Source organism: Arvicola amphibius, chromosome X (genome assembly GCF_903992535.2).
Source record: "Arvicola amphibius chromosome X, mArvAmp1.2, whole genome shotgun sequence".
Lineage (NCBI taxonomy): Eukaryota > Metazoa > Chordata > Mammalia > Rodentia > Cricetidae > Arvicola > Arvicola amphibius.
In genome coordinates this window covers 10,705,955-10,733,269 of record NC_052065.1, presented here as the reverse complement: position 1 = coordinate 10,733,269, position 27,315 = coordinate 10,705,955, and the positions used below count along the sequence as shown (strand labels likewise).

The 27,315-nt window shown below is 37.3% G+C and overlaps 1 protein-coding gene across 2 annotated transcripts in view; it reads left to right on the top strand.

Moving 5' to 3' along the window:
* Glra2 (glycine receptor alpha 2) overlaps positions 1-27,315 on the top strand; it is a 183,731-nt gene that overhangs the window by 141,076 nt on the left and 15,340 nt on the right. For both annotated transcript variants that reach the window (XM_038316725.1, XM_038316724.1), the window contains exon 8: positions 31-180. In XM_038316725.1, coding sequence (XP_038172653.1) covers positions 31-180 — 150 coding nt within the window. The remainder of the gene's footprint in view (positions 1-30; positions 181-27,315) is intronic.

Genomic DNA, 27,315 nt, shown 5'->3' with positions numbered 1-27,315 from the left:
CTTCTTCTCTCACCTCATCCTGTTCCTCAGGTCTCCTATGTGAAGGCGATTGACATTTGGATGGCAGTGTGTCTTCTGTTTGTGTTTGCTGCCTTACTGGAATACGCAGCAGTGAACTTTGTCTCCAGGCAGCATAAGGAGTTCCTGCGTCTCCGGAAACGACAGAAAAAGCAGAATAAGGTAGGCTTGTCGCTCAGTAGAGAATCACACAGACCTTGAGGTTGTTAACCAAGCAATGTAACTAAAAAAAAAAAAAAGTTAGAACACATAATGAAGAAGAAAATGAACTTAATTTTGGTTCTAATAAATTGTTGCTCAAACTAGTCTTTTAAAATGGTGGATAAGGTTAGCAGGTTTAGTCAATATAATTACAAGTCACACGGCTAAGCATGATTTCCAGGTAAATATATTATAATATAATTATATCTCAAATGATGCATGGTATATAATTATATTGAAATTATTTCCTGTTTATCTGAAATTCAAATCTTCTTGGGCTTTCCGATTTTTATGCAACAACTCTAACTAGGCATATAGATTCACTGACAGTTCTTTTAAAACCCTGGTTGAATATTGACAATTTGTCTGTATGTGACTGTGTGTACATAACTGATTTGATGTTTTTCATCAGTGGATCTGCCTTCATGTCAGTGGTTCTCAACCCTACTAATGCTGTGATCTTTTAATACAGTTCCTCATGTTGTGGTGACCCCATCCATAAAATTATTTGATTGCTACTTCATAACTGCACATTTTACTCTTCTGACTCATAATGGAAATATCTGATATGTAGGATCTCTGATATGTGATCCTTGTGGAAATGTCATTCGATCCCCAAAGGGGTATTGATCCTCAGCTTAAGAATCACTTGTTTGTAAGTTCTCTACCCTACATGTGCGCTCTGCATGTTGGTACTTTCAATTAGGCTGATATCACCGTCTTGACTTTAGCACAGAAACCTTGTTTTTCCTTACTTAGAGGTTTAGATTTCAACTTTGCAGCTCAATAACTCCTATGTAGTAGGTTTCAAACTTGCCTGAACATTAGAATCATCTAGACACTCTTCAAACCTCCAAGCCTTGGCAGCACCCCACCACCAATTAAATCCCCTTTTCAGGATAAGGCTCAGTATTTCTTCAGCTCCCAAGCAATGGCGTGTGAGGGCATGTTTGGAAAGCAAGCCCTGTTTATATCTTAGCCCCATGAAGGATAACAGAAACATTGTGTCTTGCTTGCACTTCTGACTGGAAGAGAAATATGTCTATTGATATAGAGAGTGTTACCTTCTATAACAATACCACTAAAAATTCAAGTAAAAAATTAATGTAGATTATATGAGCTATTTTTTCAAAATCTACCCCCCAAGATTCCATAAACCTGCTGGTGAAGCTAAAGCAAAACTCTGAAGCATATGCTATTATGTTGGAATTATTTTTAACAAAAAGGGGGTGTCAATTTTGCTGCTTATAAATACATAGGTATCAAACTGAGTCATTGTTAGTTTACTTTGAGGTGTTTGTGTATGTATGAGCTCCCTGAGTCCTGGCTGCATTTACCAAAGGTTTTTAAAGCATATACTACTGGCTGGCCAGTCTCTTATGCTTAGCTCCATTTCAAGAATATTTTATCTCTCCAGCCTAGGGACACTGACACACACACACACACACACACACACACACACACACACACACACATCTTTTCTCATACTTTGCCTTTTTACACCAAGCTTATATAAATTATAAATTATATCTCTGTGGAACCTAGTTATTTCTTCAGAGAAGTCCAGTGTGGTGGCCCAAGTTCAGAATCACTTGTTCTGCCCAGGAAATAATATTGAATTGTGATGGTGTTTCAGCTCATAAACACTGCAGTTTGCACCATGAACGTTACAATGATGTTATTGTCTATGCGTGGCTTAAGTCACTCAAAAAGCTCTTTTAAGAGCTAATACTGCCAAGGCTCCCCCAAATTTTACCTTATCATAGTGGGATTCATCTAAGATTTTTAAAGGAAATGCTGATTCTCAGTGAAATTTGCTGAAGACACTTTGACTCATAAGGCTCGGAGGGAGAAATGAGAATGTGCACAATTAATAAACACCCCAGATGATTGTGGTAATGAGAAAGTTTAAAAAACAACTTTTAGTTTCCTTCCAAAATCTGAATAATTGGTAAGATATTTTTGAAAAGCCGTGCAAAAAAAAAAATCTTAGACTGAATCTGAGCTCTATTGGAATGGATTCTGTGATTTCTGGACAATACTGGCATAATAGAATAATAGCCATTAAAGACTAGCACATTTTTTTAAAACAAGAACAGAAGAAAGGAAAACACAGGGTAAAAGAAAAGTAGAAATGGAGAACAAGAATGATAAAGCAAATCAAATGGCAAAGTGCTCAATCAACCCCAAATGCATCGACAAATAATACAAAAAATAGCCAAATTAAAATTAAAAAGATTGTCCGATGAAATAAGAACCCAAATAAAATCCAATTCCTTCTTTCCTATCGTACATATAGTTATAAGGGCGATACAGATGCTTAAAATTAATAGTAGATAGAGAGCATGAAAATGTTAACCAAATAAAGCCAATTCAGTACCTTTAATATTTAATATTTGAGAAAAATGTGCTGCTAAATCCAGGCATGTAAACTCACAAATGTAATTTCAAAACTCAGGAGGCTCAGACAGGAGATTTTTGTAAGCTATACAGCAAGCTTGAACTATCTAGTGAATTCTAGGCCGGTGGTAACTTGCATATAAAAACAAAAGCAAATACACGAAATTATTACTTATATTAAACTGATATCATGGTCTTGGATATGCAATGATTAAATTAACAAATAAAAAAGCAAATAAAGTAACAATCATAATGAACAAATTTAACATACATCTTTCAATAATTGATGGGAAAACAGTCAATTAAAAGATCATTAAGGATGTAAATTTAGCAACAGGATTAATAAACTCACTGTACCTAAAACTGAAGAAAAAGCATATTTTTCAAATGCAGAAGGAACATTTTGTTAAGTTTACCATGAGCTGAACTATAAAATAGGTCACAACAAATACCCAGTGTTTTAACGTGTTTTTCTGTTGCTATAATGAATACATTGACGAAAGCAACTTTGTGGAAGAAAAGGTTTATTTGCCTTACACTTCCAGGTCGTAATCCATTACTGAGGGAAGACAGGATAGGAATCTAAGCAAGAACTCAAAGCAGAATTTATGGAGGTATAATAGCCAGCTTATGCTCATCAGCGCCTGACTATACATGGTGCCACCCACAATGGGATGCCCCCACCCCCCACCCCCCACTCCCAAAATGCCTATCATCAGTCAAGACATGTTCAAAGGTCAATCCAATGGAGATAATTCTTTAATAGAGTGTCCCTCTTGCCAGGTGAGTCTAGGTTTTGTCAAGTAGGTAACAGGAACTACGAATCACATCAAAGGACTGAAACCTGTTACAAATTAAGTACTGAATATGTGCTCCAATCAAGTGAATTTGGGCTAAATAACAAAAATAAAATGATGACTACAAAAATTTTCTTATGTTTGAAAATTAAAACATACTGTAAGAATAATCTGAGCCTTAAAATAATTCACAAGGAGCATTGTGAAATACTTTAATTGAAGATAAGTTATGCATATCAAAATGCATTATCTTAAATAAAGCCAGGTTTTTGGAAAATATCTATTTCAAAAGATTATCTTATAAAGGCAGATTTGCCAATCAACTATCTAAGCAACTATCTCATGAATATGGAATAACAAATGGGAAGTCTTTGAATGTATACCTTGCTCAGCCTAGATGTAGTAGGTAGGGTCTTGGACCTTCCACAAAGCAAAGTGCCTTACCCTCTCTTAGGATTAGAGGTGGGGTGGGAGTGTGTGTGGAGGGAATGGGAGGAGGGGAGTGAGTGGGAATTTGGATTGGTATTTTTTAAAAAAGAATCTAATAAATAAAAAAGGAAAAAACACAAAGTATGTGTAGGACAAAATTTAATTAACTGCAAGAATGCTCTATTGAGTTTACTACCTAGAAGAATACTTTCAATCCAGTATTTAGAGAGATACTAGATTGCATTAGCTGGTAAGTGAGAATGTTGAGAAACCAACAGTAGATTATGTAGAAGGAGCAGCGGGCAGGCCTGCTTTTCATCAAGCCCGGCTCCTGGCCGCCTGGCTAGCTTTACCCAAAATAATTACACAGAAACTGTATTCATTTAAACACTGCCTGGCCCATTAGTTTCAGCCTCTTATTGGCTAATTCTCATATCTTGCTTGAACCCATATTTAGTAATCTGTGTAGCACCACGAGGTGGTGTCTTACCCGGAAGGATCTTAGCCTGTGTCCATCTCAGAGAGGAGAGCTATAGCATCTGCCTCCCTTCCCTTCTTCCCAGCATTCTGTTCTTTCTACTCCACCCACCTATGTTCTGACCTATCAGGCCAAGCAGTTTTCTTTATTAATTAACCAATGAAACAACAGATAGATAGAAGACCCACTTACATCAAGATTACTGAATAATTTAGCATTCAATGGAAGAGCTAGGGTAAAACAAAGTTCCTATGCTTTTACTCCTTGACATCATCAGACTACTCCCCTGCCGTGTCTTCTTTCATTAGTTTGTCAAAACTAAGTCAGGGAATGTGGCGTTTCCATGGAGAATGAGAGAAAAGAAGCAGTAAATGAAATTGGAGAAATAGGTAGATACTTTTCAGAGCAGTGGACAAGATTTCACTTTATGCTAATGGACTGGAATCCAAAGGGTGGTCTTAAATTTACAAATAGGCTATCGAGATAAGGAATGGATATGAAGAGGGGTAGTAGCACACCAGTTAGAAAAAAAACTGTATGCAAAAGATGATGGTGATTTAGACTATCATGTTTGTGCTTAGAATGAAGGGAAGTAGTCAGATTTAATACTCAAGCATCCATTCATTCACAAATATTTATTTGTTACATACTATGCACTGAACACTATCTAGATCTTTAGACTTCATTATACAACAGGACAGACAAAGTATAATTCTTTGATAAAGCTCACATTCTAGTGGTCATAACTTGGAGGCAAAGCCAATGATTCATGATGCTTTTATATGAGAAGCTGAGCAAAAGAAAGGAATTGAATATTATGTAAATGTTTGGATTAGGCAACTGTGTCATTAGAACTGGGTAGTTATTGTATTAAAATTGAGCTTATTGTAATAGAATCAAATTTAGAGTTAAATTGCAGAGTACTATTTAATATGATCAAGTTTAGATTCTTATGGAACAGTTCAGTTGAGCTGGTGAGTCATTAGATGGGTTCATGAGAGGAAGAAAACCTGGACATACAATTGGAAGTGACCAGGAAACAGATAATGTCTGAACTCAGGAAAAGTGGGTGAAATCACCCACCAAAGGAATAGAAATGAAAATGCCCTGAAAATGGAACACTCCATCACTTAGAGAGTGTGTCTAGATGAGGTTGAACTGAAAAATGAATGAAGGAAATGGTGGCAGATTTTAACTAGCACTTGCAATTGCCTTTGTCATGCAGGGAAGCGTAGGAGCTAGAATGGAAGAAAATGTGTTCATAAAAGGAATTTCCCCAAAAATAGAAGATAAAAGAATATATTTGACAAAGGGAATACTCAAATGAAAAGGAAGATATTAACACCACGCTGAACAGAAAGCATAAATTCAAGAACAAATGTCTTAAGATTTTTCTTTAAAAAAGAATTGTAGAATATCCAGAGCAAAGGAGTTAGCTTTATATAGAAATATATATTTCATTTTATCCATGATTTCATTCATCACCAACTTACTGAATAAGATATTAAAGGACAGAAAAGTTGATTTCTCGATATTCATGCCCCAAGTAATGAATGACCTAGCAGAATCTTAGTTAAAATTCTATCTCCTAAAACTCTGTGTCTCACCATTATACAGAGGAAATGGGACAATAGCTATAATTGTGACTCAGTTAGTAGGTTCACTGGTGGTAAGATGAAAGTTCCTAATTCTGCCCATAAATTCTGAGGTTCATGACTGGCTCAAAGTGAGATGAAAAGAAGAAATGTAGATACATTGAGAAAGATGGTAAAAGTGTTCAGTAGCAATTTGAGAGAGTGGAAAGGCCAGTCAGTATTCAAAGGCAAGAGAGGAAAGTAGGAGGCCAAAGCAGAGACAGTATGTATTCATATAAGAATCTGTGATAGTCAATAAGCAGGTGTATGGTTTTACCCAGGAAGCTTCCAGGCTCAGGTCCAGCCCCCGAGAAGACAGATGCTTGAGTATAGATACAATTATAGCTCCAGATGAGTACCAGTAGGTAGAACATGAAGAAAGTATGACAGGAGAGTTGGAGGAAGAAAAGGAGGAAAGAAGAAAGAAAGATAGGAGGAAAAATGGAGGAGTTTAGAGTACTTGGGAGAGAGTAGTTGTAGCAATGTGCCAGACTAAGGTAGATAGCATAGGGAGAAAATGAAAGAGACACTGGCTATTCACGTGAAGTAGCTGGGTTTAAGGAAAGGTTTGTATAGATCGTGTACTGGGAAGCAAGATGCTACTTGAGTTTAAAGAAAGACATCTCTTTAAATATTTTAAAATTCTTCATACTTCTTTGAGAATTCCTTACAAGCATGCAATGTATTTTAATTGTATTCACTCCACGCTCCTCTGCCCAACACCTCCCAGACCCATTCCCCACACCCTAGCTGTTCCCAACTTCATGTGTTAGATTTTATTTTATAGCCCGACTAGTCCAATTCATGCTGTCCATACACTCATGGTTCTGGGGCTATCCACTAGAGAATGGTCAACCTACCAGAGACTACATATTTTAAACATGCTACTCTCCCTTTCCTAGAAGCCATCAACTGTCAATGGGCCCTCAGCTAGGGGTCAAGGTTTGCCATCTTCTTCCCCATCTATGCAAGGATGGTGATTGGCTAGATACCATGTAGGTCTTGTGCTGGTGACCACTGCTGCCATGAGATCTTGGGTGCCACAGTTATAGCATAAGCAGAAGGTGCTAACTCACCTGTCATCGCTAGCCTTTCCAATTTTTCTACCCCCTCTTCCCTGAGGCTTTCTAATCTTTGAGGGAAACAGGTGTGAGATATGCTAAGAGAGAGTTACAATTGCTTTATAAAATGTAGTGCATGTTTTCAAAATGGAAGCTGTGTGCTTTCCATGAAAATATTCTGAAGTCTATACAGCTAAACAGGAATTAGAAGCAAAATCAAAATCGAGAAGCAAAATACCCCCACAAAATAGAAAAAAAATCAGATAAACAGTCAAAGTACTGACTTTTTCCAATATTTTTGAATCTGATAAGAAAAAAGGTGTCATCAGTTGCTAGCATTCACTGAGGGCTTGCTCAATGTCAAGTATTACTCTTAACTCGTTTGCATTTAATAATTCATTCAATCCTCATTGCAAATGTGAAATAGTGTAATCATATAATTCAACTCATTTTGAAGTCCTGATTTAAGCCTGTTATCCAAGTGCCTTGTATGATTTAGTATTTGTTCAAAATTGATAATTTTATAGAAAATATTTTATTAGTATCTGAATTAAATGGAAGTGCCTTTTAAACTTCTATTCTGTGCAGGTAATTTAAGCAAATTATAACTTTAACACATGGTGGAAGCTAAAAACAAAAACAACAAAAAGAAGGCCTCTTTCATGACATTTTTCATTTGCAATGTCATAATTAACATTCCCTTCCTAGTATAGTTTGCTCAGCACTCCCTCATCAAATGAAGTGCACTCAGACACAAGAGGCTGGCAGCAGGCCAATCTCTTGGTCTCTGGCAGAAACAAAACACTTCTTCCCCTACTGGCCACTTACAATACCGGCATGCAAGATTTGTGGAGCCACCGTGCCAACACTTGACAACAGAAGTAGTAAACAAGAAAAATCAGAGGTTCCATGAACAGACAAAAAGCATAAAAGAGCCCGCGAAGTCCTGTTTTGCAGACTTTGAATGCTTAGGATTGAGTAGTTCCAACTTTCCATCATCAAGAGTGCCCTTATCTGAATCAACTGTTCATTCTACCAGTAATGAAGTTAGTGCTTTATCCTATTTTACAGATGAGAAGCCCAAACCAAAAGAGATAAAATAGTATCCCCAAAGTCACAATGCAGTCTCTGCCACTTCTATTCTATTGTTGGTAGTTTAAATACCTTAGTTTAAGATTGAATGCAGCACACACACACACACACACACACACACACATACATTTAAATATTTTAATGTGCTGTATGATTTTCTATGCTTTTAAAAGGTAGAATCAAGACTGTGATGGGGTAAGCAAAGCAAATCACAAAAATGCAGAATTACATCCTGATTTTTATATTTTACCTTTTTTCACTGTAGATTTTTGCATCAATGACTTTAAATGTTGCATGAAAATCCCACTTATCTTAAATCCCAAAGTTCTGTCCATCTCCTTCCTTCCGTTTTGCACACAGAACTTTCCTTGCTTCTTCTCTCTTCAGGCTAAGCTAGTCAAATGCCACCAAACTAATTTCCACAAGCCCTAGTCAACTATAACCCAATTTAAGAGAGAAAACAAACAAAAATCCACCATTCTCAAATGTTTAACATTCCAGACACAAAGTCATCTCTTTAATTTCTCACTGAGGAACTGCCTTCTGAAAAATAATACTGGTTGATTCCTTTGTAGGTCTTAGGGGGAAAAAAGCAGGAACATTACTACAAAGACACAAAGGCTTTCGGATTCATTCCTTGTCAATGGAGATAGTTCTCGAGATTACACTGGAGTGTGTGGAAAGGGTTGCCTGGTGTTGACTCACTGTCAGATTATGAAATGGGGTCACCCTCAAGAAGGGGCCACACAACATACAGCTAGGTGTGTTTACTTTAATAGTCTTTCCCGTGTTTTGCAAAGTACCTACTGTCACTTTTATCAAAGTAGAGTATCTCCGAATCCAACACATCTAGAGTTTCACTGACAGAACTGGCAGAACTCGGTCTGTTAGAAATTGACACCATAGATATATGTGACAACCCCATTTTTATGTTATCGAATCTTGGTAGCCATAGAATATGAGTGCTCTAACGACTTCACTCCATGAACTTTAAAGCTTCAACTGCATTTACCTGCTCTTTTCCCTGATGTCAGATATTCTCCAGTCTCAGATTCGCCTGATTTCTTTAATCTCTGTGATCAAGCATGAATAACGTGGCTGCTTGAGAATACAGTTATTGCTTGCATGTTAATGACAAGCTGACTATTTAGACTGTATATTCTCTATACCCAGCCCCATGAAAATATGTGCCAGTAAAATGGCATAGTGCATAAAGGCACTTGCCACACAAACCTGACAAACTTGATCTCAATTCCCAAAACTCATAGTAGAAAGAGAGACAAACCCACCGCCCCGCCCAAAATTCTGATCACTCCGCTGATACACTATGGCACCTGCACCCTGTACTCATACACCACACACACACAAGCACACACTCTGATGATGATGATAGACAGATAATTACAATTTTTTTTTTAAAAAAATGCCAAACCTCATAACTTGAATAGAATAAGTTAACAATATTGGGCCCTAATCAGAATGTCTCAAATGATAGTAATTCAGAAAAGGGAGATTTCAGTACTCAAGTTTGTTTGAGATTTTTCTCCTAATATTTACCCATCATTTAGTATTAGCTATGCTGCTAACTCCTCAAAAGGCCATTTCCCGGTTCTATGGGACTGAAAGTGTGTCCCTCTTTTAAACAGCCGATTTGCTCGCTTTACTAGCAACTGTCACTTTGGAATGTCAAATGGAAATGATACTAAGTCATAGTCTTTTGGATATTTTACCTAAAAATATCTTAGTTATTCTCTCACCCCAAAATATTCTAATTAATTCACTAGAGAGAACTAAACATACAAATACAATGAACTGTATTTAATTTTTATAAACCTTTAGCTGCAAATCCTTCAGTGCTCTAGGCCAGTGAACAATACTTAAAATCCTGGGCCTCTTTTCCTCACCTTTAACATGAAACTCAAATTATTCACACCATAGGATTGTGATAAATATTAAATGAGTTTCCTTGGGTAAAATTCATGAAACAGTCAAGGAAGATGGCTCAGTAGATAAAGGACTTGATATGCAAGCATGAAGACCCAAGTTTAGATCCCCAGAAACCATGTAAAGCCAGACTCAGTAATGCAAGGTCTGTTACCCCAGCACTCCCCCAAGTGATGGGGGATAGAGAGAAGAAAATCCCAAAAGTTCCTGGTTAGCTAGTCTGTACGCAATAGTGAACAAGAAGAGACTGTATTTCAAGCACGGTGGGAAGCTGGGACTGGCAGTCGAGATGGCCCTCAGACTCCTACAGGCATGCTGTGGCATGAATATGCTTGTACTCACATGCACATACACATGTAAGCATACAGACACACAAGTGATAGAAAGAATTCCTCAGCACCCCCTAACATGTGGAAAGCAACATACCACTCCTGTATTTTTATTCCTTTTGTGTGCGTTCCATCAAAATGGACTACATAGAAAACTGTGATCTAAATCCATCATACAAATGAAATCATGAGTTTGTACTTTGTATAAGAACAAGGGCACCAGTAAGACTCAGGAGGAAACTCAGTTCTCTGGCTTTACTTTCCCTTGATACCTACTGTCGCTAAACTAGGCCGTAAGTAGAAGGGAACTTTCCCCACATTTAGGTCCTTCAAACCCAATTGGAATGCTGACTGACTTCGAAAGAAGGGCTGCTGGAATGCAGATGCCTCTACCACTAGTTCTAGTCTAACCAAACCTCAGCAAACGAAGAGCTCATTAAACTGTAATCAGAATAGGATCATCTTGGAAATTCCTGCTAAAATTCTCACCTTTTTCTTGTTTGATGGTCAGTCATTGGAGACAAGGTAGTTGCATCATCTAGAATATAGTGATCAGTTCTCACGATGTACAGGACAGTTTCCCACAGCAAAGAAATGCCTAGCCTTAAATGTTGCCGGTGTTTGCAGTGGAAAAACCCAGGGTTACAACATTCGAGGAATATATTTCTCTATATGCAACAGGTTATGTTGTTTTCAGCTTTCATTCAAACAGAATACATCATCTGCCTATCTAGAGAACATTTTCAGTACTGTTAACCGAAAATGAATTTCTGAAAAATTTGCACATATAAAGGTATTCCTTGGGTTATGGCTAGTTGTCTTTGCCTCACATCAGCAAAAGACAAACTGTCCAACAACCTGTATTTGAAAATTGATTTTATCTAAACACACACTCACCTGAATATGAAAGAAAGCTCTCTCAGATTGGTTTCACTTACTAAGAAAAGACACCAATTATGTGGATCCAAATGCTACAAGTACTAAGAAAGAAGGCTTAGGATGCTATGAACATCTTTATGTATAAAGTCAGGTAGAACTCATCTCTGAAAAGTATTGGAGCAGATTTGAATAAATACCCACACTTCATGAGATAGACAGGTTTGCATGGTGGGAAGCAAAAACTCAAATTCTTCATCACACACATTTAAGAAAAGTTCATCAGTCGAATGGCTCACAATTAAAGTACACATTTGAAATTAGGCCATTAAAGTTTTCATATATCTAGACACTGTATGTTGAGCTAAGAATGAACATCTAAAAAATGGGTATGGATGAATATATATAGTGATGTTTAATATAAGAGAGAATGGGAATGTAGTGGATTATTATTAGTCTATTGTTGTTTCATCTATTCTACAAATCCAGTGGGAACTTTTAAAACTGTTTTATTACTAATATTGTTTGTGGGAAGCTCATGCTTAGAATAGCAATAAGCATAAGGATTAGCAATCGCCTGTCATAAGCATAGCTGTCCATTTGCTGGCCACACCAAAGAGTTCCCAGACTGCTACTGATACGCAGAGGGGACCTTGAGCAAACTGCTCTAGGCCATACTTCTCAAACTTACATGTGTATGAGGATCACCCAAAGGCCAAGGGAAAGGACAAATACCTGCTGTCCAGTCTAAGAAATTTGATTTTAGTCGGTCAGGACAAAACCAATAATTCCACTTTCTAACAAGTATCCAGTCAATAGTGACAGGCCACAGCATCACAACATGCCATTTCAGTAACAGCAGTGCTGCCATTAACTCCTGACTGGGCTATTTACATGGCCATGTCAAAGCATTAAACCCCAGAAACCGGTCCCAAGTTGGGAAACAAATCATTGAAAAATTAACAAATAAGAAATATGTAAGGCATATTTAGATTTGAAATCACTGTACGTCTCTTTAACCTTGTCTTTGGAATGGAAATTCCTTAACTGTAATTCTTAATTCTCTTTCCTTTCAAGAAGATATAGTCAAATGGTTTACATTCCCCTTTATAATTGTCATTTTTTCACATTCTTCCACGTTTTTAAAGGTGTTTAAAGAGGATTTCATAGATTCTTAAGTTAACAGCGACTTCTTTAGCAAGTATGTTGTTGGAAGCTTATAACTGTTCCTCGGAACAAAAGGCCCATTTGTTTTTGACCTGAACTACCGAAGATGATAGATGAGGCTTCAACAGACCTGCATAGATGAGAAACTTAGACTTATTTGCAGAAGACATCCAAAATAACTGTCACATTACTATGTAATTCTCTATATTATCAGGGTACAGAGCTCGTAGTTGGCAGGAACATAGTGACCTTTTACACTGGAAGGAATTTTGCTCTGTGCTTTCTCCATTTTGTTAGACATTATGACAGACTTATGATATTGTACAGCCTACAATAAGGAACTCCTCTATACGTGACGCAAGTGATTTGCAGAATCAGACTCACAGAAGAAATTCCTGCCCTTTTAATGTCTCCTTCCACTTATTTCTTGCATCTCGGGTTGTGATTTGCTATCTCTCCTTTCTTTACTACTCACCTTCCTACTTAAACAGAGTTTATTTTTTGTCTAGTTTTCTATTCTTCAAAATTCTCTTTCCCTTATCTTTCACATTTAAAATTTATTTATATACTCAGTATAAATGTATCACTTAAAGTCCAATGACATTTTTAGGATGCTCACGGTCCATTGAAAGCTAGATTAATAAGCACAAACATTTTCCATGCAGATATGACACATTCATGACAAAGGATATGGAAGTACAGTAATTACCATGGAAATGCATTGGAGAGTCCCTGTGACAGAAGTTGTTGATATCACACTCATTATCACTGTGATGCTCCTTTATATATGTTCATGTAGCTTCTTACTACATCCTATACCTTGATTTGATTTAAGAAGAGAGATTGTGGCTTACTCAGATCCTAGCAGCATGTTCACATTTTGTAAGGCAAGCTGAAAATGCAGAGGACTTACACTTGAAGAACCTTCCACTAATAACTGTTGGGGACTAAGGATGCATATTCTAGTTTGCTTCTCCCATACTGGCTTCCAGTGATTCCTATCGGACTGAACTTGAGATGTGCGTAATAAGCTTGCTTATCAGTACACTATGAGTTGGTGCTTTGTCTTTCCCAAGTAGAAAGGTGGTTATTTCACCACCCCGCTACTAGTTTCCTGATATTACCTCTCAGTCACTTGCATTCACATACTTATGTTAGGTCCTCTAGAAAAAACAAATAACTAAAACAAATACCAAGCTAGTGCGTGGGCTCCCTCAAATATGCCTAACAAAAGAGGAGGCTGGAATAGTGAAGATTTATCGTGCAAGGAAAGGTTCTGTATCATGCCAAAAAGATTTAGTTTCCTCCTGAAGGTGATAGGGAGACATGAAGGGTATTTAAACAGGACAGCAGCTCAGTAAGATTTGAATTATAGAAAAAGTATTTCAGCTGATAACTTGGGAGTATTCTTCAAGGAGAGAAGGACTGGATACATAAGAACTTTAGAAGGTCCTTTTTATAATCAAAACTAGAATGAAAGGTGGCAAAAAAGTTAAGTAAAAGTGAAAAAACAAAGAAAGCAAAATTAATTGTCATATATTGACTCAACATACAAAATGTCAAGAAAAAGTTTAAGGTGACTTTGAGAAGTAGAACTTTAACAAGAGAGGGATTTGGTGTTACAAGGTAGAGACCAAAGGTCTCATGTATGAGTTTTGTATATAGTAAGTAAAATTAGAGTAGTCCATGAAGCAATAGTCCATCATGAAGAAGAGAGAACAGGGCTGGATGGACATGCTAGAAAATGAGCAGAATGTAGATGGGCAAAAGCTATTGGCATGGATGAGAACTGAAGAGGAATTTACAAAATGAGAAGAGAAGAGACAGAAAAGAAGACAGGGGCAAGAAAAATGAAAGAATAGGAAAATAAATGACAGGGAAGGATCAGGAAGGAGAAGGAAGAGGGGAAGAGGAAGGAAAGTACAGGAGAGAAAGGAAGGGGAGAGGAGAAGAGAGGAGAGGAGAGGAGAGGAGAGGAGAGGAGAGGAGAGGAGAGGAGAGGAGAGGAGAGGAGAGGAGAGGAGAGGAGAGGAGAGGAGAGATGATCGAGGGCAGTGCCCAGGGAGTAGCAAGCAGCATGTCAGAAAGAAACAGAGGAAAAGAAGCCTACAAGACAAATACAAACAATGTGGTGCTTTCACTATAACACAAAGATCTGGGTCCAGAAAAGTGCTGAGAACATAGCACATGAAGGGCAGGAAGACTTTAATTACTCATGAAATAGAATCTTCTGGAAGGCTTTAGGGATGAATCTATAAATTAGAATTATAGAACTCAAGGCCAAGGAGCCATCAGGGTTCCCCAAGAAGGAGGGAGGGGAGGTATGGGTGGAGGGGAGGGGAGGGAAGGGGGAGAAGGAGGGGAGGGAAGGGGGAGGAGGAGGGGAGGGAGGGGGTAGGAGGAGGGAAGGAGATGGAAATTTTTAAATATAAAAAAAAATAAACCATGAAAAAAAATTAAAAATAGAATTATAGAACTATCCTTCACATTGGAAGGGTCAGATTGGAACAGGGCACAATATCAGGAAAGCACTGCAGTATTTTTACATTCTTAATTGCACCATTAATTTGAACATAGCTACAAGGCGCTCTGTGAAAGCACAAATCCTTATATATTCACATTAGTTTGCCTTTTGTAATGTTGCTGGAACTAGCTTTCCAAATCAGGGACACTTACTACAAGCTTAGCAAAGCTTGTCTTAAACAAGTAGAAATATGAAAATGAAGTTGTGGCTTGAAATATTAGAGTAGCAAGTATTGCCCATCATTGTCATAACAAATCAACAGAAACTTAGTGGCTCAGAGCAAGATAAACACTATCTATAACTCCAGAAGTCAGACCCCTAAGCCATATCTCATTGGACTTCCAAGAACGTGTTGGGAGGGCCATGCTGCTTCCAGAAGTCTGTGAAGAAGATTGGCAGATGTGGTGGCTCATCAGAGGAAAAGAGAGAACTAAGCAGGTGCCATATAGAGTAACTTAATTTGACAATATTTGTCAAATTACCTGGGAGAGCAGACCCTTCTGAGCATGAAGTCATCTTAAAGAAAGGGGTCCTCATGATGCAGAAGGAGGGAAGACAAGGAGATTTGCAAGGGCTGGAGAGGTCAGAAGAGGGGGAACTCAATTGTGTAGTTGACAGTGAGGAGTCTTTGGCCTTCAAAGAGCAGCAGCAACTTGTGGCCTTAAAATCACAAAACTCTGATTAATGGTCAAAAATGCTTTGCAGAGTTTCATAGATACATGAAGAAATTAGCTGCATGTAATCAAAAAACATTTTAAGGGATTTTTTTTATGACTGATGTTTGTTTTAGGTAGGCTTTTAAGCTAATACGTATCAGTATGGAGTGAAAAAGTAACTTCAGGTGCCAATATGCCAGGGCTATTTGTGTTACTTTTTGTGTCACTATGACCAAAATACATGGCTGAACAACTTAAAAGAGAGCTGTATTTATTTTGGTTCAGGGTCTAGTCCATCATGACAGGAAAGGAATATGGCAAAGCAGAATAGTTCAGGTTCTGGTGGACCAAGATACACAGAGGGGGTGGTGACAGGAAATAGACATGGATGCGACACATTAAAGGACTGGTATCCAATGATCCTAAACCCCTCTGGCTAAGCCCCACCTCCAAAATCTTTCAAGATAGCACTAAGCATCCAAAGAATGAATGTATAAGAAACATTTCAGGTTCAAACCATAATGCCATCTTTGTTCCATTTATATGTCTAGAGGAGAATTTGATTTTTTACTTTTTCCAGTGTCTAGAGTCTACTCACATTGCTTGGCTCATGACTTTCTTTCTCTGGTTTTAAAGCAAAAACATTGCATCTCCCTGATACTTCTCCCATGGTTATGTCTACTTCTGACAACATCTAGGAAAGAGTCCATTTTAAAATCTTTTTGATGAAATTGGGCCTGTCATCTGTATACTAACTCAACTTCTCCACCTTAATCACACCAAGAAAACCCCTTCGCTCTTTAAGGTCAGAAATTCATAGTTTTCAAATTATTCTACCATCCACACATATCAATAATTTTCTGCAACTCTGAGAATATACCCCATGCATACTCAGTGTAGGCTATAAATGCTATGAAGAAAATGCGAGAAGGGTCCACAACTAAAGAAAGCGTTTGGCTGAAGGCTAAATAGCCAGCATGTCAACTCTTGCAAGGCCAAATGCAAGTCTCAGAGGTTTAAGATCAGTTTATGACATGATAACCCATTGATCATCAACACACCCTTTATTGATATTCCACCACTTTCCCATTCCTTCACCGCAACTCTTACATTGTCTTCTAAAAATACCTTTTTTTTCATGCAATTCCTCATCTTGAAATTAGATTGTAGAAAACCAAAGCAAACTCTTGAAATTGTATAAAGACTGTGATGGACGGCCTCAGTCTTCCTTTACTGTCTGGCGCCTAATTGATCTAACATATTTTGTGGTAACTCAAACGGCAGTTATTTCAACATGACCAGATTAGCATGAAGAAACTGAACTGAATGAAGAGCAACACTCCTTTGTCTTCTATCAATGCTATTCTCCTTGACAACAAACTCAAATGAGGATGACGAAACACTTAGGAGAATCTGGAGTTGCTTTCTACATGTTTGATAAAGTAGCATCTGACATAATCAAATCTATTTAGAAAAATGAATGTGGCTCTGTGTAAGAGAGAGTTGGAGAAAATGGTCCCCATCTTAAGCTCTCTCTTTAAGCTGATGGACAACCCTCAAATTTGTTGACTAAACAGATAATTTTGAAAGTTTCCTTTATATTGTTCTTTATTAGAAAAGGCAAGATGCTGTAAAAACTGCCTGAAGCATGTATTCATGCAACTTTAGGGGTTAACAAGAAGAAAAAGACAATTGCAGAAAATCTCTAATGCAGCCTAGTTCTTTCGGAGGGAATTCCTGGAAATATAGGGTGTTCTGGGCTCTTAGATAAAGCTTATTCTCTAGAAAGAAGCAATGTTTGTATTTATTTTGTGTTAAAGCATTAATAGTAAACCACTGTGTGTTGGTCTTAGTTCCGTGAATAAGTAAACCCGGACTAAATAATTAAATGGATAGTGGAAACTACACTCTCAGAGGTGGCATTTGCAGCTCATCAGAAAATGGCCTCATCTCACCTTGCTGTTAGAAATCACATCTACATCATAGGAACCTGGAGAGCATCCCATACCTTGAACTTCAGAAGAAAGTGAGAGTCGGTATCACAGACATCTCCTTTGATCTAAACCAGACAGGAGCTATGTTTTCCCTGGCCCAGGGGATATTTGGCATCATCTAGAGCCATTTTAGTTTACAACTTTGAGAGCAGATGCTGAATGTGCTGCAGTAATCCAGCAGTTAGTCCTGAAACCTGCTAAAGCATCTTGTGGTTCGTGGGCAAAGAATTATCCATGTACCAAGAATGGGAGAGCTAAGAAAGGTGCAGTGTAAGGACCATATGTGCTGCACACACAGAAGACTGAGATTTTTGAGAGAAATTTGCTTGCGAACAAAGAAGTCACTTCTGTCATGATAACAACAACACATATGACCAAAGAGACAGATGACAAATTTCTTTAAATTAGAACACCCTCTATCAGAGAAAGATTTCACTCTTTATGGGGTTCTTTTATGTACACCAGATGGCAAATACAGGATCCAGATGCTATTTCTTAGCACACCTGTAACACTCATCAACTATTCCCATGTTCATTCCTTCTCCTGGTTTTCAGAAAGGCATTGGAAAAATAGCATTAGAGTTGTTTTGAACAGCAAAAAAAAGGTGCCTGTCACAGTGCCTGGTCCATACTCTGTGCTTCTGTTTAATGATTTCCTAGATTTTATGCAGTGCTTCATAGCTCAGGGATCTGAAAGTAGAAATCCAGCCATGTCATTTCTTAGATGGAACATTTGAAATGTGCACGGCTATGTGTGCTTAAGAATCCAGAATACTGGAGTACAACTCCAAGTCCAAGTAAGTCTGGAGAAAATGGACAACTGCCTAGAACAGTACAGTTGAATTCATTATATAAACTTGTTCTCTCATGCTCATATGAAATGCCCTCTGGCTCTTTAATTAAAACTATCTTACATATTATTTTGATGAACATTATTGCTGTTTTGTGCATAAGGGACTCACAACTACATTATTAAAAATCTGACATAATAAATGCAAGCATTTAGAAAAGAATAGAAAACAGGACCTATGGTTGTTGCATAACAGAGGTGGGTACTTCCTGTACGAAACTCTAATTTGACTAAAAGCAAACAACAAAAGACAAAAAGAATTAGTGAAAAGAAAAAATAACATGGAACTGTTTGGAAAGCTAGGAAAGTTTAAGCCATCAATAAAACCAAAAATAGCAAAAACATGAACGTACAATGAAAATTGCAAAATGAAGCTTCTATATTCCAATAAGGCCTGATCATAAAGTTTATTCTCATTGGTGCCTGTGTGATCTGTAATTTTTATCATGGAGGCATGCAACTACTTAATAAATTAAGTAAAAAAGAGAATTCTGCAACCTTAAATACTAGATTTTATAAAAGAGATTCTTCTCTAAGAAGCCATTGAGGACATATTAAATACACGCTATACATCACTAAAATCTGCAAGAAGTGAGGTACAAATAGTGTGTAGGATACAACAGTGAGTGTCAGGGTCTATACGAGGTATGACACATAGAGTGGAGACACTACAGACTCTTGTGAAATCTTAGTAACTTGTCCAGCATGGTAGGAAGCAATTGCAATGAATTTAAGCATAATTTAATTGGCCTTTTAGTTTACATCAGAACTCTGAAAGGCATTTGGAAGCTGCTCTTTTAGATTTCCCTATGAATAGTATATTCATATCATATGGTAGATGCTCAGAAAATATTTAATGAATGAATGCTAACAGCAAAAAACCTGGGGCTCTAAATCTATAATGCAATATATTCTGAAGTCTGAAAAGTACTTGAAGTCAGTTCAGTGGTTCTCCAGCAATGTTTTTTTTTTCCAAAAATAATGAAAATTAGTGCATAGACTAGAAAATTTTATGGTGAATCCTAGTTTGAAAAAGTAAATACTGCTTAGTTTGGTGTTTATTATGTAAGATATATTAATGAATGAGAGAGCATGTATGTGTTGGGCCACAGAAAAAAGATTTCGGTACATGTGTGTTTCGCATCCAACATTGGGTTATTTTCCTTATGACTTTTTCAACTTTGTTCACGTATAACTTACAAAATTACTTTTTTTTTCTTTTTCTCATTTTTTTATTAAAAATTTCCATCTCCTCCCCTCCTCCTCCCCCTTCCCTCCCCTCCCTTCCACCCATACCCCCACTCCACCCCTCTCCAAGACAAAGAGCCATCAAAATTACATGTTATTTATAAAATAGAGCTTGTGATGTATATGCATATTTAATATAATAAGCACCGTAATCACACCAAGTAGCACATTCATTGTATCACATGATTGCCATTTGATACGTCTTTTTCCTTTTCTCTTTCTTTGTCATAAGAATACTTAAGCTTGGGCTGGACAGATGGCTCAGCTGTTAAAGGCTGGGCTACAACCAAAACTAGAAAAGAATACTCAAGCTCTACTCTCTCAGCAAATCTCAAGTGTATGTACGGTACAGTGTTTCAACCTGTACTTACATTACTGTGCATTAGATCCCTACAAGTTATTTATCTGCCATTACCAAGGCATTTGAACCTTTGACTAGCATCCCGCACTTTTCTTCCTCTCGGTCTAGCAACCACGTTATTCTGTTTTGATGAATTTGATTATCTTGGACACCACAAAAGTATGATCATGTGGTATCACATCACAAATATGTTTTGAAAGCCAGGTAAACAAACCCACTGGGGTTTCTCTCTCTTAAGCCTTCTCAGACACATTTAAGATGCAGGTCTAGATCCAGAAGGAAGGGTCCTGGGATTCTCTTGCTACAACGGCAATGATAGAACCTCTTTCTTGTACCATTGTACCTCACAAAACTCATTAAGCCTCATCATCCTGTATCCCCAGCTGTGGACTTTGATGCCCACAACCCAGTGGGCTCATCACATGGTGACCTGTTCTTTTAGTGTTGAAGCTGTGTCATATTCAGCTGGGTATATTTGTTTTATTACAAGGCACACAATTGGTGGGAAGGAATTAACTTCAGCCTAGTCATTCAGACGATTGTCTGTGAAAATCGGTGTTCCCAGACCCACAGGAGCTATTCTTTATGTTGCCCATAAATCTATTGCACTAACAGTTTTGGAAAGGGTTAGAGACAATGCCTAAGTTCTTTGCTACATGCCTTCGTGCACATTTACTTATACAGGAGCTCAGTTGGCCAACAATTAAATCAACAGATACTGGAGTTATTTTCACCTTGTGATCAATCTCTGTCTTCTATGGTTTACTGCAATCAATCTTCCCTGGGGGCCTAGAGACAGGTTATATTGCTGAAGTCTTAAATCTGGTAACCATAGTAATGAACCATAAAGGGAGATGCACTCCAGATATTTTCTCTTAAAACAAGGTTATCTATTATTTTCTATTTTCCTTTTTTATGAAAGGTGCTTATATGAAGTTAGAGCTGAGGCGCTAATTTATAAAAAGGTCACAGGAAAGGTGGAAGAGAGCTGGAACACAGATGACTTGCAAAACTAAACAATAAGTAGAATTATCCAATGTGGATTGTTTCTAGTTCATTCTGCTCCTTTGAGTGTCCTTGGGAGAAGCCACAGGAAAGTACCTCCTGATGGTTTATAGTATTCACCTGCATCAGTAACTGCTGATTTAAAAACAGAACTTCAGCCCCTATTCACTTGGAAAAAAAAGAAGCTGGCTTAAGAGGATTATGCAAATAATTTAGAGGTATACGAGATTGGTCAGAGCTGGTGGGATGTTGTTTTTGCACCTGATTTCACATGTATATTCCGCAGGTGTGGAAAGCAATGCCAGCCCATAGGTGCCTACTGCTCAAAACCTCATAAGTCTTTTCCAAGCCATATGTGGGTAATTGCAGCCCTAACTTAACCGATCTTTTCCAAGTTGGTAGAAAGCCATCCAAGGCAAGACAAAATACAGACTTGATCTTATTGATCAAGTTCTCAGTTCCTGAGTTATTGATTCCCTGCTGAAACAAACAAATAGACTTTGACTATTAACAGTATTGACTTCTCTCCTTCTGAGCAACTGCTAGCAGAAATTAAGCAGAAGAAGGAAAAACCTGGCTATTAGGAAGGTTGTATTGTTGTTTCTAGCCTATAGGTTTCTATGTATTTGGTTTGTTAGACTCTCGGAGTGCATCCAATTCAATGAATCATTTTCTTTACTTAATGCAAGATTGTAGGAGATTTTTAAGTTTTCATGCCTTATATCTTAAATATTTGATATTAGATACTTCACAAAAGTTATACCACAACTAAACTATTGTTATTGGCTCAACTATATTGGAGCATGTTTATCAAAACTGAATCAAAATAATCAGAAAATTCTGGGAGTTAATACATGTATATAGCTTAGCGAAAATGTCTTTCATAAATGTCAGTCTTCACCTTCAGTATGGCTTGCTCCCTTAAACTTATTACTTTAATAATTTCTACATACAGTCAGTGTTCTATGAATGGGAGATAACTAATTATATCGTCCCTTAAACCACTCAGTATTTCCAGCAAATTAATTAAACACTTGCCTATCTGTAACATCCAGGAATTCATGATCTTTCAACATGGTAAATTCCATATTCAATTGTACAGTTTTGATGGTTCATTTCCATTTTGAGTTTAATTCTGGTTCCTCCTAATGTCAACAATTATTTTTTATTTGTTCCCTTGAAACCATTAGTATAAATATAAATCCAAATTCATAACGTCTCTCTGCTCTTTAGAAAATAGCTCTCATATGATCCAGTTTTATTTCATCTCATGCCCAACATTTCTTGTCCCTTCTATAGTTCCTCATAGGGTATACATTCAGGAATATTCAGTACCGTGAAAGCATCTCTTCACCCTTCACCACACTCTTAATGTGTCCTTTATCTTATGAACCTCTCCTTTTTCCTATTCACTGACTTATAGACAGTGGTCTATAAGCTAGTATATCAATGAGAAACCTTTGAAAACTTAAACAAAAGGGTCCTGATACACTAACAATTATAGAAGGACTCGAATCAATTTCGATAGTATTGAAGCTGATGAGTGCAGGTTAGAACACACAAGAAAAGGAATCAAATAAGACAAAAGCAGAAATAATCAAGAATAATGGCTAGTCTTATTTGATGACTTGCTCATTGGAGTAACCAAATGAACTGTTCATGTTCTCAATAATAATAATATCATACTGACTTCAATTGAGCATGTCTTATAAACAAAGAGCTACTATAAGCCCTTAAAGATAGTTCTTTCAGTGAATACTCTCAAAAACCTTAAGTGGGTTTCAAAGAATGAGTCACTCACTCCATTTTACCACACAGGAGACTGAGCTACATAGAGTATCTTGCCTAGCTCTCATATTGTTTAGTGGTGGCAGAAACAAGATTCAAAGAATCCAGTCTTCTGATCATATAGTTCACTAATTCCCTATTTCTGGAGACTTGGGGCATTATCTCACAATGATTTTCCCAAAACCATCTGTGGTAGTTTGAAAGAAAATGCCCCCAAAGGGAGTCACACAATTAGGAGGTGTGGCTTTGTTGGAGTGATGTGGCTTTTTGGAGGAAGTGTGTCACTGTGGGGGTGGGTTTTGAGGTCTCATTTTTGGTTAAGATACCACCCAGTATCACAGATCACTACCTGTTGCCCGCAAGATGAAGGGCCCTCAGCTGTTTCTCCCGTACCATGACTGCCTGCACATTACCTTGTCCCACCATGATGATAATGGACTGAACCTCTGAACTGCAACTGAGCCATCCCATTTAAATGTTTTCCTTATAAGAATTGCCATGGTTATGGTGCCTCTTCACAGCAATGGAAACCCTAGCTAAGATACCATCCCTTGAAAACACTTTCCCATTCATTTAAGCTAGCAGAACTGCGTTTCTGTGCTTTGCAACTAATCTTCCCTAATTTGTTGCATTTTGTAGCCATTGGGTGCCTTGAGCACAGCAGATACCAATTTACATTGCAGCAATGTGTGTGTGTGTGTGTGTGTGTGTGTGTGTGTGTGTGTGTGTGTTTCAGAGTTTAACAGCCTCATGTGCATTTGTGTGTTTCAGAGTTTAACAACCTCAATAATGCATGTTTTGTTGTGGAAGTATTTTCATGCACAGTGGGATGAATAGCCATATTTGGGATTCTACCCAGTAGATACAAGCCACAAGTTCCTCTGTAGACATTTCCAAATATTCTCTAAAAGGAAACATTAAACCTAGCCACAAACTACTGTTATATTATACATATTGCATATTCAAGAAAATAGCTCTGTCTTCTTCATCTTTGTTTCTCTCCGATTCTTACTACATTACCATGATCAAAAAATACTAATTGAAGAATGCTATAATAATTTTCATCAAATCATTGTTTTGTAGTTAAAATACTGGAGTAAAAACTATTTCTCTCCATTATGTTTAGTCAGGAAAATACAGTAAAATTTTATCAAAATAAGAAATTTTACAAACTAAGTAGGATTTAAATAAATGTGCAAGTGACCAAAAGAAGCAGCAATGAAAGGGAGGGGATTCACCTGAAGCTCTAGATAGTAAGCCAAATGGTCACAGAAAAATCTTTAGAAGCCAACATATCTAGCCATCAAAGTGGAATGAGAATGTAGGACACCAAAAAATTCTGATATCCAAGGACTCCCAGCAATAGTAACCCTTGCTTACCTTCCATCTTCCAAATACCTAAAGATTGTATCCTGACAAATTTCAACCCCAAACCAATACAGAGGTGAATTCTTGGAAATGTAGTTTTTCACGACCTTCTACAGGAGCTTCTACAGTTATGGTGGTGCTAGAGAGAAACACACACACACACACACACAGAGAGAGAGAGAGAGAGAGAGAGAGAGAGAGAGAGAGAGAGAGAGAGAGAGAGAGAGAGACTAATAGTCTGGAGAATTTAACCAACAGGATCATCCAATTTAGACATCAACAAGTGCTTAGTGTGGTTTGCCATTGGTGCTATTGTTGCAAGTATTTTGAATTTAGTAGTAGGAGCATCCCCTGATTACCTGTGTCCTGCATTCTCAGTGTTCACATTGTACCTAGAACAGATGGCAAATGATGTTAATAACTGAACAGCTCATAGACCAGATGGAAGATGTTCACCTTTATGCTTCTTTGAATTTAGTGTGTCTTCTGAGTCTTCTAGAGTAAAACTGACAGAAACTACTAGGAAAGAATTTCCATATGCAAGGCATAGTTACTCCCTTGAGGAATCGAGACACCTCACCGATGTTATTGATTTCTCCATTACTCTCTAAGACTACAGACAACATTAAGTGAAAACAGTTTTTAGTTTATAGATTTTTGAGCAGAAAGCAAATGATTAAGCGATCACACCCAGTTCATTAAAAATATGGTGCTGTAGGTGTTGTGCACCTACAAGTAGAGTGAAATGGATTTATTTTAGAAAATTAGAATAAAAATATATGAACTCAAAATATGTGGTATTCAGAGTTTGCATGGCTCTTGGAATAAAAAAAATGATTTCTATTTACCAGGTATCTAAACATTTACAGTAGGTATTTGCTGATCTATGGGCTAGCATGAGAGCAGCAACAGTTGAGGATTGAAAGCGAAGAGATTACAAAATAAAAAATGAAGTGAGAGTTATTGGAGAATTTTGAGGTAAAAAGACCTGACTTGACTAACATTGTAGCAGTTTCTCTCAAGGTGAAATATTGAGAATGGGCATTATTGTTGAAAGCAAGGGTTTTGGAGCCACAGGACCATGTTAGAAAACTATACAATATAATAATCATAGTAGGAATGATTTCCATGAGCCATAATGGGGTGACTCAGACAAGCGTGTAGTGCTAGAGGAATATGAGATTGAATTCTATCTTGAATCTTGCATTAGTTTGAATCTTATACTTGATGAGTTTCAGTCTTACACAGGTGCGAAGGAGACTAGAAAGTATACGTTTTCTTTGTGCATGTATGTGAACAGCTGACCAAAACCATTTTGGGGGATTCGTTTACTCTCCTAAGAAATAACTGGAAAATGTAGACACACTTGTTTGTCATAACTAAGGAAAGATTGGTGCTACTGGCATCTATCAAGTAGAGGTCAGGTATGTTACTAAACGTCATTAAAGGAAAAGGTCATTTCCTAATAATAAGTATGTGGATTTAAATTTCCAAGGAGCTGTTGTTCAGCAACTGAGACCTAAATGATGATCCACTAGTAAAAGAAAAAAATGAATGGGTTTGTTGATTAAGTAGGAGTCTTAACCATTTTAATCCCATGTGTCTTTACCTTTGCCATTAGTAGCTGTAGTAACATTCATGTCTTAGTTTCTTTTCTTGCTGATGTGATAAAAAATGTCCCTATAAAAACAGTTTAAGAGTAAAAGGACTTATTTGGGCTTGCAGATTAAAGATAGGGTCCATCATAGCAGGGAAGGCACAGCAGCGAGAGAATGAGTTTTCATCCACTCTCAGAAAGGAAATAGCAAAAAAATTGTTTGCACCCAGTTTACTCTCTCCTTACAATGTTCAGAACCCTAGCCTCTGGAATAGTGACACTTTTAATACAGCTTTATTCACTTCAATAAACCTACTTCTCATAATCCCTCACAAGAACACAAATAAACTAAATAATCCCTCAAAGATGTACCTAGAGATTTAACTCCTCCATGATTCCAGATCCTGTCAAGTTGTCAATTAACATGAAGCACAACAATAACTCTACCGATTCTTGCTTTTGATGGCTAATCTTCTTCATTGTGAACTTGAATGGGTATGGAATCACCTGGAAGATGGTGAGGCACACCTCTGGAGACTAACTAGAAGAAATACCCATTCAGAATGTGGAGGGTACTCTCCCATGAGGTGGGAGGTCTCAGACTGAATAGAAAGAGGAAAAAGAGAGATCCAGAAGAATGGGTGGCATTCCCTCCCTTTTTTTCACTTCTTCTTGTATGCCATAATGTGAGCTTTTCCAGGCCCTCCTCATCATGATGACCTGAATTCTCTGAAATCACAAGATAAAAGTAAATCCTTCCTCCATTAAAGTATGCTTGGGAAACTTGATCACAATGACACAAGAATAATTAATATATTGCTTGTACTACAACTGTGTTCTTTGTCCTCCCTTGTTCACATATTTTTCCTTGTTATTGGGAATGAGTAAGAGGCCCTGATGAATTTTTTGCATACAGAATCTCATAAAAATAACATGTATGATCTAGGCAATGGAAGAGACTTTGTATAACGACAGCTAAAAGATAAAGTTTTGCCATGAAGGTATTATTGAAAGATAGTTCTATCAACCAAAATTTTAAGACTCAGAACACATGTTTGACAATAATCAGGTTTATAAAGGTTCCCCTTTCTTTGCTTAACTCAAATACATGACACATGAGTTCAATTACTCTAATGTTATATAAATACTCCCTAGTGTCTGCTGTTGGTAATAACAGAGAAAGTCTAACCTACGTAGATAAATATTTGCATAAATCTAGCACATATTGACTTTTCATTGGCTTAGCTTTAGTATTTTAGTTTAAAAGCGATTCATGTGCAAAACATTTATCTTCTGAAATACATTTCTCACGCATTTTGTTTTACAAAATGTGCATTTTCTTCTTAGATTAAAATAGAGCAGATAAAATTTTCATATATTTGGGTGCTCACTAGCCTAACACTGTGCCAACAAGATACAGATCAAAAATAACATTGTTCTTGATTGACAGTGCTGCTGAGTTTAATTAAGTTTTCCCTAATTTCATGTAAATCAAATA